The 11,855-nt window shown below is 35.3% G+C and overlaps 1 protein-coding gene across 3 annotated transcripts in view; it reads right to left on the bottom strand.

The window, feature by feature from the left end:
- ppp1r9ala (protein phosphatase 1 regulatory subunit 9A-like A) overlaps positions 1 to 11,855 on the bottom strand; it is a 67,695-nt gene that overhangs the window by 4,435 nt on the left and 51,405 nt on the right. The window contains exons 10-19 of one of the 3 annotated variants that reach the window (XM_073845809.1): positions 11,474 to 11,570; positions 11,305 to 11,383; positions 9,505 to 9,653; positions 9,123 to 9,384; positions 8,931 to 8,982; positions 8,697 to 8,768; positions 5,635 to 5,833; positions 4,039 to 4,083; positions 1,642 to 1,758; positions 1,087 to 1,275 (exon numbers count right to left, since the gene is read on the bottom strand). In XM_073845809.1, coding sequence (XP_073701910.1) covers positions 1,087 to 1,275; positions 1,642 to 1,758; positions 4,039 to 4,083; positions 5,635 to 5,833; positions 8,697 to 8,768; positions 8,931 to 8,982; positions 9,123 to 9,384; positions 9,505 to 9,653; positions 11,305 to 11,383; positions 11,474 to 11,570 — 1,261 coding nt within the window. The remainder of the gene's footprint in view (positions 1 to 1,086; positions 1,276 to 1,641; positions 1,759 to 4,038; positions 4,084 to 5,634; positions 5,834 to 8,696; positions 8,769 to 8,930; positions 8,983 to 9,122; positions 9,385 to 9,504; positions 9,654 to 11,304; positions 11,384 to 11,473; positions 11,571 to 11,855) is intronic. The other 2 variants (XM_073845810.1, XM_073845811.1) reach the window with 2 other exon arrangements.

Here is an 11,855-nt window from a genome sequence, read left to right as displayed (position 1 = left end):
TAATGCCGAATGATGTTTGACAGTGAACGCATCTCCACCGCATAGCTGCATATAATCGCTGGTGTCAGTCGCAAATATTAAACATGCGGGTCAGGAAGCGGGTCGGGTACACATTTTTTTTTCTTTTTTTTTTTCTTTTTTGCGGTCCGAGTTGCGGGCGGGTTAGTTGAAAACGTCAGTCGGGTTCGGGTTATACATTGACCCGCGCATCACTGCAGCGAGCCGGCTCCCTCTTGACTTCTTCCTTTGCGTGTTACGTCACTTCACGCTCAAGTCCTCCACGCGCTCTGATTCGATGTCTGAACAGCCAATCAGAGCGCTCTCTTTCCCAGACGGCCCCAGAGTTGCCAGACGTACGATAATTATCGTATTTGTACCATAATTTTGACCTCTGTACGATGTACGATAATTTCAGAATTTTGTGACACCATGGTTGTTGTAATTATAGAGCTTCTATTCTCAAAGATCTAGCTGTGTGGATCCTACGTCTACCTTCATGATTGTGAGGAGACGTGAACGTGGCGTTATGCATGTCCTTGATCCAATCTTACGTCTTCTCAACCAATATCATCGTGGAGAATGACTCTCTCTCACGATCACAAGTTAACGTTCCTGTCGCACTTAGGTCAGTTGTTTCAAAACTGAGGTTGTTAGTTTAACAATAAAGTATAGAAAATGAGTGCTGAAAAGGATAAATCGCTGTAACATCTCGATTAATAGCTGTATTCTGAACGTTTGACTTAGGTAAGATAATTAGTTTAGCATTGCAATAAAGTATAGAAAATGAGTGCTGAAAAGGATAAATAGCTGTAACATCTAGATAAATATCTTTATTTTGAACGTTTGACTCAAATACGATAATTTTGAGCTTCTGGTATGATACCTGGACATTTCCAATCTGGCAACACTGGACGGCCCCGACAAGCCCGACTCGAAACTTTGGCCGACGCGAGCCCGACGAAAGCCGACGTGCGGAACACACCGAACCGATGCGCTTCACCGACGCCCATCAACTGCCCGACGAGGCCTAGATGGCCAATCGTCGGCTTGGTGTGTCCCGGCCTTTAGAGTGCACAGCCCACTTACCTTGAGTCTGTCGCTGTCTAGGTTGAGAAGCTGCTGTCCATCGATGGCCTGTGTGCTGAACTCCGGTGTGTACTGATCCATGTTCATACCCATCAACCAATGACACACCTGCTGGGACGTCCAATCAGAGACAGGACGGTTCTGCCAATGATATTCCTTTCCTCCAGAACTAGGCTCCTCATCCAGCATCTAACACAGACATAATTTTATTTAAAGCACGTGGGACCTAGTAATACCATGGTACTCTATGGTTACTGTAGAATATAATGAAGGTGAAAGAATGAATTTGAGAACTTATTTTGGATGTGAAAGTTATTTCACAAAACATCATGCATGCATCTGATCCTCTCGTTCATGCAAAACAAACACTGCTGAGAACAGCCACATGAAAAACAGGGAACGCCATCAGCACACGCATGCAGTGCTTCGGACTAAAAATAACTACTACACGAGCGAAGGGCGGGAGACACGAGACAATACTTGACCTTCCAGACGGCCACAGGAAACCCATGCAAACGAACAGCGGTGAGAGCGCCATGTCTGATCTGCACTCACCTCGCTGGAGGAGAAGGTTAACGTATGAGAACGGCCTGACAGATTGGGCTCCACCACCAGCCCACAAAAATCTGAAGCAGGACTGCTGGGATTCGAATCATCCAGCACTGACAAACTCTGGGCACAGAAAGCAGGATTTGATATATAAACAAAAAGACTGGGGGAGTTTCAGCTATTTACACCATAAGAATGAGGTAAGGACTTGTCAGCTGATGTAACAACATCAACAGTCCTACAAAATGACTAGAAATACTAAGAGTGTGTCAGACCGATAGACTGATCCGGCCAATTACTCAAACATTTAGGTAAAATCCACTGCAAGTAGACATCACCCACTTCCAACATTTTGAATAATAAGAAATATTAATTATTTAAAGGTATTGACATTGGGTTTTGAAGCAGGGTTTTAAATCGGTTTGATTCTTGATTCGATATTTGATCATATGGACAGTTCTACAGAATTGGTGCAAACTGCTGTCTCACAACCAAAAACACATTTTAAAAGCAGCAGAATTCAAATCTTAGATGTTTACTAAGATCTTTTTATCATTTATTGAAAACCACAATAATATTCAAAATATTAATAAGCTTAATTTATTTAAAATAGTCATTTAGTGGTTACCTTCAATTGGGAGGTGACTGTCCCAAACCTTAAGCCCTAAATTTAAACGTATAAAAATGATATTGAAATTATTTATTTTTTCCATTGTTGTTTTAAAAAATTATGAAAACTGAAAATTTTTCATGTCACTACCAAAACAGTGAATGTTTTAGTCCATTGGCTGAGACTGATTTTAACAACACCCCTACATTTATGATCAGGAAATATTCCTGTGTCCCTCTCTCTCATAGCTACATGGTGAGTAGATGGACCCCATCATTTTTAGGTAAATGTGTCCAAAAGTCTGAAAAATCTGTGTATCTTTAAAGAACGTCCCTACCGATCACCATTTTTCTATAAACACAACTTTTTCGAAGTTATCCCATAAAATGTATTTTTTTTTATTTTCTTTTTGCCTTTTACAAAGAAAAACTGGATTCAAAATACAACTAATCTCATAAATCACACTTAAAATATTGTTAAAATTGTAATAGTTATTGATTTACCTTTGATAACTTTTTAAAACAAATATATATTTACAAGAAAGTTGTAAGCAAAATCTTAACAGGTCAATATAACTCTTCTTACAAAATTATATATTCATGTATTTCGGTAGGACAAATATTCCAAAACTTTCTGAAAATACAATATGAGAATTAACTGCACAATTAGTAGAAAGGTGTACCTTGGATATTATACAATTTGCATACATACAAAATTCGTGGAAAAATACTTTTTTTTTTTTTTTTCAAATCTCTTTGAACCAATTCTGTAGAATGGCCTATATACAGTATCAGCTACTGTACATGTAAACTAAAGAAATAAATCTCTCAAACAATGCTCTAAAGTTTATATTAAACTCTGTCAGTTTGTACATTACTAATATTAAGGTTAAAATTAAGTCCAAAGTATACAATTCAACTGCTATATATTGTTAAATATAATAATCAACACAAATAAGAGTGAGTTGTTGATATCGGTTCATTAAAATAAAGATCAATTACAATAGTGTGTTTAAAATGGTCAAGCCAGCCCTATTAATATTGCATTATTTTGGGTATTTATTTATAATAACTTAAATCGGTCAACCACCACCTATCTACCCATCTATCTACCTACTCTCTAGCAACAGCTAAAAGATACAGAAACAGCAAAGGACAGAGAAACATACTAAACCCAACCCAATCTCACATGAACGTAGCTATTTTACAAGGTGGAGATTCGTATGAATTTGTATGATGTGAAAAAAGTATGATTTTTATTAGTGCTGAGCAACGATTAATCACGATTAATCGCATGCAAAATAAATGTTTTTGTTTATAGAATATATATGTGTGTACTGTGTATATTTATATTATAAATACTGTGTGTCTTTATCTAAACAAAAACATTCATTTTGGATGCGATTAATCGCGATTAATTGTTGCCCAGCACTAATTTTTACATACTTTAAACCCAACCATACCTGGGGCACAAGTAGATCATACAAAAACATATAAATGATATGTCGCAGTATGTAAAATAGTTGCGATCTGCCAGGAGACTGTGTTGACTAAACCATATAGGCATCTACATTGTGATTTGATAAAAAATTAAAAGCCTGTATTTGAATGCTAAAAAAGAAAAAGTGTAGAGTGTACAAATCAAATCTGATTAAATCAGAAGCAGCATCATGCATCTAGTGCACTGCAAAACAAAACTACATATTAAAGCTCGACACATTAAGCTAGAATTTCACTACATTGCTAGATTAAATTTGACATCTATGAGCGTTTATAAGAGAAAATATACTGTACCAAATCTAAGGAGCGACTGAACAGAGAAGACCAGGAGAGGTTTGTCTGTTTGGGGAGAGGGGTTAATAATGACATTACTGTCTCAAAGCTTTACCAAACACGCTTCAGCTGGAGCTGATGAAACGGAAAGGGTTCAAAGGGCTGCTGAATTCATTTTCTGACACATGGACCGAGTCTGTTTGGCTCAAGTCTGATGAATGATCACATCCGTAAGGCATCAACCCAGAATATTTCAACGCTGCTTCCTCCTTGGCAACTCACAATTACAAACAAACTAAACCAAGACCAGCTGGATTCCAGATATTTGTTGTGTTTGTTATTTAGCTTTGTCGTGTGTTTGGTTTGTTCTCCCATTTGACTCACTTTATCTAGAAATGATCAGCATTAGAAAAAAACTCCATAAATACACAACTGTTCAAAACTTTGTCATGAGTGAGATTGATCTTTTTAAAAGAAATAAATAGTTTTATTCAGCTAGGATGCATTAATTAATCAAAAGTGACAGTAACATTGCTACTAAAAGGTCTCTATTTCAAATACACTGCAAAAAATGCTTTTCTTAATTTTACTCGTACTTTTTTGCCTTGTTTCCAGGCAAAATATCTATAAAAAAAATCTTAAATCAAGAAGGATTTTCTAGACAAGCAAAAATTATTGTCGTGTTTTCTGTTTGCTTAACCCATTGGCAGATTATTTAGCTTGTTCTAACTCACTTAATTTTGACTTGTTTTTTCTAAAAACAATAACATTTTTACTCGTCTCGAAAATCCTTCTTGACTTAAGAATTTTTAGATATTTTGGCTGGAAACAAGACAAAAAACTAAGCAAGAAAAGCATTTTTTGCAGTGCAAATGCTGTTTTTATGAACGCTTTTGTCAAACAAGAAACCGATTTAAACATTGATAGCGATCAGAAATGTTTCTTGAACAGCAAATGATTAAATTAGAATGATTTCTGAAGGATCATGTGACACTTGAAGACTGGAGTAACGGTGCTGAAAATTCAGCTTTGCATCACAGGAATAAATTACATTTTAAAATATATTAAAATAGACAACAGTTGTTTTAAATTGTAATATAGTGTTTCTACTGTATTTTTGATCAAATAATAAATCTTAGCATTGGTAAACATTATTTTAGATGGACATTTTTTTAATGAATACATTATAATTTCGAGCCCTTTTTTGTGAAAAGTATTAAAACTGCATTCATCTATTATCTAACATGATTCATTTAGAATGAATGGTATCTAGTTTAACTTTTAAGCATATCTACTGTCTTCATTTTGTTTGATTTTTGTGCTTCTTTAATGTTTATAGTGAGAAATAAACAAAAAAGAGAGAAAACATCTATATAAATCACTTTTCATACCCTATTTAGCCCCAGACTTGCAACCGTCAAGATATAAGCGTAATATAAATGGTAAGACAATGTCAGCATTAACATTCTACATAGTAAGATAACTGTTTTATAAAAATACAAAAAAGTTGTTGCCATACATAAAAAGTCAATTTATTGTCATTATGTTTTAAAACCTATAATAGTTCTGGACTAGTTTCGTCGAGCAGAACTGCTCCATGCGAGAAGTAGTTGTCACCTTGTTTTTGGAGTTGTGGCTGTGTTCGCTGGCTTCTGCAGCGGTGTGTGGGAGACTGCTGGACGAGGATGACGGATCTCTGTCTCGCTCTTTGTCTTTCTCTCCAAACCAGGAGAAGGGCATGCAGGTAGGGATGGAGGTCATGGACTCTGAGGGGGAGACTCGGACCCCTGACTCCTCCAGTAACTCCGCCGAACCCCTACAACACAAGACATTAAGACATGAGGAGAGAAAATACAAGCTCTGATACTAGAAGCAATGAGAAATGCAATTTACCAGGTTTTAGATACTTATTCCAATTACACCTTTTTAGTTTGTTTAGATGGACCTTTTGATGTATGTGACTATTTGAACCCTTTCCAACAATGACTGTATGTTTTTGAGATCCATCTTTTCACACTGAGGACAACAAAGGTACTCATATGTAACTATCACAGAAGGTTCAAGCACTAACTGATGCTTCAGAAGGAAATACAATGCATTAAGAGTCAGGGGTGTAAACTTTTGAACTGAATGAACAGTACATTTTTCTTATTTTGCCTAAATATCATATCTTTTTTCATTTAGTACTGGGTATATTTGTAGCAATAGCCAACAATATATTGTATGGGTCAAAATTATAAATTTTTCTTTATGCCAAAAATCATTAGGATATTAAGTAAAGAACATGATGTTCAGTGAAGATATTTTGTACATTTTCTACCGTAAATATATCAAAACTTCATTTTTGATTAGTAATATGCATTGCTAAGAACTTCATTTGGACAACTTTAAAGGCGATTTTCTCAATACTTTTTTTTTTTTTTTTTTTAGCATTTTTGTGCATTTGAACCCATTCCAACAATGACTATATGTTTTTGAGATCCATCTTTTCACACTGAGGACAACAAAGGTACTCATATGTAACTATTACAGAAGGTTCAAGCACTCGCTGATGTTTCAGAAGGAAATACAATGCATTAATAGGCAGGGGTGTAAACTTTTGAACTGAATGAACTGTACATTTTTCTTATTTTGCCTAAATATCATGTCTTTCTTCATTTAGTACTGGGTATATTTGTAGCAATAGCAACAATACATTGTATGGGTCAAAATTATCAATTTTTCTTTATGCCAAAAATCAAAAGGATATTAAGTAAAGAACATGATGTTCAGTGAAGATATTTTGTACATTTCCTACCGTAAATATATCAAAACTTGATATAGGATCTTATGTAAAGAACATGTTTAATTAAAATATTTTACAAATTTCCTACTGCAAATATACCAAAACGTAATTTTTGATTAGTAATATGCATTGCTAAGAACTTCATTTGGATAACTTTAAAGGCGATTTTCTTAATATTTAGATTTTTTTGCACCCTCAAAAATTGCACCCTCAGTAATTTCTGACCTTATGGGGACATTTGTTGTCCCCAAGAGAAGACAAGCTTTGTGTGAGGGGTAGGTTTAGGTGTAGGGTTAGGGTAAGGGATAGAAAGTAGCTTGTACAGTAGAAAAACGATTAAACCTATGGAAGGTCCCCAAATGTATAGCAATACCAGTCCTTTTCATCTTGTGGGGACATTTTTTGGTCTCCTTATGGAAACAAGCTGATAAATCATACAGAATGAAATGTTTTATGGGTTGAGTTAGAGTAAGAGAATAGAAAATACAGTTTGTAGAGTATAAAAACAATTACAGCCATAAAATTTCTCCATAAAACACTGAAACCCAACATGTCCATGTGTACCTGCTGTCCAGTGATGCCCTTGTAGCTTCTTTGCTTAGTTTTACTATCAGAAACAACTTTTCTGTAAATTTCCTACCCTAAATATATCAAAACTTAATTTTTGATTAGTAATATGCATTGCTAAGAACTTCATTTGGACAACTTTAACGGCGATTTTCTCAATTTTTTTTTTGCACCCTCAGATTACAGATTTTAAAATATTTGTATCTCAGCCAAATATTGTCCCATCCTAACAAACCATACATCAATGGATATCTTATTTTAGCTTTCAGATGATGTATGAAATCATATTAAAAAAAACAATTGACCCTTATGACTTTTTTTTTTTTTGGTCCAGGGTCACAAATGTAATTGACCCTTTCGGGACATTTTTTTTTGTCCACAAGAGAAGACAAGCTTCTAAATTATATACAGTAGTATGGAGTTTTTGGAAAGTCTAAAAATGCAGAAAGTTTTGTGTGAGGGGTAGGTTTGGGTGTAGGGTTAGAGTAAGGCATAGAAAGTACAGTTTGTACAGTAGAAAAACTATTACATCTATGGAATGTCCCTAAACATATAGCAATACCAGTAATTGATCTTGTGGGGACATTTTTTGGTCCCCTTATGTTTTAGGAGTTGGTTTAGAGTAAGAGTATAGAAAATACAGTTTGTACAGTTTTAAAACCAGTATGTCCATGGAATGTCTTCATAAAACACTGAATCCCAACATGTTCATGTGTACCTGCTGTCAAGTGGTTCCTTTGTAGCTTTTTTCCTAATTTTTTTCCCCTTCCTCCTAATTTTCCTTAAACCACTATCAGAAAAAACTTTTCTGCAAATTTCCTACCATAAATATATCAAAACATAATTTTTGATTAGTACTATGCATTGCTAAGAACTTCATTTGGACAACTTTAAAGGCGATTTTATCAATATTTAGATTTTTTTTCCCTCTTGGACATTTGACATGTTTTGGTCCCCAAGAGAAGAAAAGCTTCTAAATCATATAGTATGAAGTTTTGGGGAAATCTAAAAATGCAGAAAGTTTTGTGTGAGGGGTAGGTTTAGGTGTAAGGTAAGGGTAAAGGATAGAAAGTACAGTTTATACAGTAGAAAAACTATTACGCCTGTGGAATGTCCCCAAAAGTATAGCAATACCAGTCATTTTTGATCTTGTAGGGACATTTTTTTGGCCCCCTTGAGGAAACAATCTGATAAATCATACAAAATTAAATGTTTTAGGGTTTAGGTTAGAGTATGAGGATAGAAAATACAGTTTGTACAGTATAAAAACCATTACGTCCATGGAAAGTCTCCATAAAACACTGAAACCCAACATGCTCATGTGTACCTGCTGTCCAGTGATGCCCTTGTAGCGTCTTTGCTTTGTTTTTTTCCCTTTCCTCCTGATTTCCTTAAACCACTATCAAAAAACATCAAAGTCAGAAAAACTCATTAAATACAACAACACAATCAATAAAGAACTTACAAAAAGAACAAAACAAAAGTTCACAGTGAGCTTTTAGATGCTCATTTAGTTATATTGTAAAATGATATTGAAAAACGTGGGGAACTTTGCACATACCCAAAATCTGGGAATCTTCTTTTAGTTTTTCCAGCTGCGTCATTAGACTCGTCTGAATAAATACAAGAATTGTATTAGAAAACAAACACTGATTGCCAGACTAACATGGATTGTTTAGCACTTCTTTTGTACCAACTCTGACAATGTTTATTGTAAAAAGCTCCATTGAACTGGGATCCTAAATTCTCTTACCTTTGACCTCTTTGCCCTTGCCTTTGGACTCTCTCTTCTTTACATTCCGTAGGAAGCTGGAGGGAGAGGAGTCTTTAGGAGAGGAGAGGACGAGGCCTTGAGAATCCCTCTGCACTGATTGGCTGCTGCCCATGACAGAACCTTCATCCTTCGGGTGGTTCGCATGGGAAGATACGACGACCGGCAGGGACAAACTCTCCTGCATTGATCTCCTACGAGGTGGTGGAGAGTCAGGGCTCACAGACTGACTCTCATCATCACCCTAATAAACAGACAATAAAAGTGCATCCAAAGTCAAAGACATAATATTAGTGTCTGAAATTGAGCTACTGAATTTTTAACAGCAGTCAATTGCTCATGAACTTCTTAAGTTCTGTGCGACCTGTGTGCTTCTCGTTGGGGAGCTGAGGGTTTCTTTGAGTTTATTGCGGGACGGTGGCCGTTTGGATCTCGGGGCCAGTTGGGCCTTTGCGCGATGGGCACTGGTGTCCAAACGCTCCGTCTCAGGAACCATCTCATTCCAGTCTGATCCTAAAGAACAATTCATAGTTGACTGACTGAGAGATCCTCCAATTGTGTGAATTACTGCTCATCTTTAAGTTGGTCAAGTCAGTTCGCTGTAGTCACAACAGTAATCTGCTTGGTTTAAAAATGACTTCGATGTGAACAGTGTTTCATAGATCTACTTCAGTATGAACAGTATTATTGAAAAATGTGCTACAAGTAGTTATTAAAATAGGATGCTTGCTTGGAGCACGCATACAGTTGAGGTCAAAAGTTTACATACTCCTTGAAGAATCTGCTAAATGTCAATTATTTTAAAATAAGAGGGATCATACATAATGCATGTTATTTTTTTATTTAGTACTGGCCTGAATAAGATATTTCACATAAAAGATATAGTCACATATAGTCCACAGGAAAAAAATAATAGCTGAATTTATAAAAATGACCCGTTCAAAAGTTTACATACACTTCATTCTTAATACTGTGTTGTTACCCTAATGATCCACAGCTGTTTTTTTTTTTTAGTGATAGTTGCTCATGAGTACCTTCTTTGTCCTTCAGAAAAATCCTTCAGGTCCCACAAATTCTTTGATCTCTCAGCATTTTTTTTTTTTTTTTGTATTTGAACCCTTTCCAACAATGACTGTATGATTTTGAGATTCATCTTTCCAACTGAGGGACTCATATACAACTATTACAGAAGGTTCAAACACTCACTGATGCTCCAGAAGGAAACACAATGCATTAAGAGGCAGGGGTGTAAACTTTTGAACAGAATGAACATGTACATTTTTCTTATTTTGCCGAAATATCATATTTATATTCATTTAGTACTGCGCTTCAAAGGCTCCAGAAGACACTTGCATGTTTCCCAAAAGACAAAATAAGTTAAAGTTACCCTGATCTTCAAATTAATCTGAATTTAAGGTTTAGTTAATTACAATTTAAAGTAAATTAAAATTTTACATTAACTTAATGCACTGTTTTCTTCTCAAGCATCAGTGAGTGTTTGAACCTTCTGTAATAGTTGCATACGAGTCCCTCAGTTGTCCTCAGAGTGAAAATATGGAATTCAAAATCATATTGTTGGAAGGAGTTTAAATACAAAAAAAAAAAAACTAATGAACAATTATCATTAAAAAAAAAAAAAAAAAAAAAAAAAAAAAAAAAAAACTGTAGATCATTCAGGTAACAAAACACAAAATTCTCTTGTGGACTATATGTAAACATCTTTTATGTGAAATATCTCATTCAGGTCAGTACTAAATAAAAAACAACATGCATTTTGTGTTGTCCCTCTTATTTGGGTAAAATAATTATCATTTTGCAGATTCTGCAAGGTGTATGTAAACTTTTGACGTAAACTGTATATAATTATTGTCCGTAACCCTATAAATATGCCAATAAAACACTTGCCTAGCTTTTTAAAACATGACTACCCTTGGATAATAACTAATTAAGAAATTAAGAAATGCAACCTGGGTTTAACCGTTTTATATATGAAAAGTCAACGGCATGCTTTTTTAGCATAATTATGTATATTTTCCATGTTGCTGTTCCTCTCTGCAGCAGTTTTTGTTTCTGTGACTGCGTGAGCTCAACATGACCTCACAATCAATTAATCCTTCTTGGATTTAGACAACTATTAAAAAAATCACCAAGAGACTTAACTCACCCAGCAGAATTGAATCTGCAGACTTACTGCCCGACAATGTAGACTCATGATGACCGCTGCCAAATTCAAGCTTTGCCAACTACACAGAAACAGATTGACAGGTAGGAATCAGAGAACATGAAACATTCATTTTTGTTGAAATCGCTGATCAGATGAAGTGTGTTCTCACCCTGCGTTGCAGATCCTCTATCTGAGTCTTATATTTGGCCTCTCTGTCCTCCAGAGTTCTCCGTAAGTCCTCCTCCCTCTGCTCATAGTCCGCCTCTCTGCAACATAAATACACATGAAACCAGTCAGAATGTTTGTTTCTAATTTCTGCAATGTTATGTTTAGATATGCAAATTATCCATTAGCTCATTTAATATGCACACGTTTTGCATACATTTCAGGAACAGAAATGTGAACAGTGTATAAAGCCAGGTTTAAAATTCTGGTATCATTTTGTTGACATATTAGAGCACAGAGGGCCTTTTGGAGATCAGAAAACACTGTTAAAAGTTGGTAACACTTTACAATAAGGTTCATTAGTTAACATGTGAATGATTCTCAGT

The sequence above is a fragment of the Garra rufa genome, chromosome 8, assembly GCF_049309525.1.
Source record: "Garra rufa chromosome 8, GarRuf1.0, whole genome shotgun sequence".
Classification (NCBI taxonomy): domain Eukaryota; kingdom Metazoa; phylum Chordata; class Actinopteri; order Cypriniformes; family Cyprinidae; genus Garra; species Garra rufa.
Note: the sequence above shows the minus strand (reverse complement) of the source record. Positions and strands in the feature narration are given on the sequence as shown.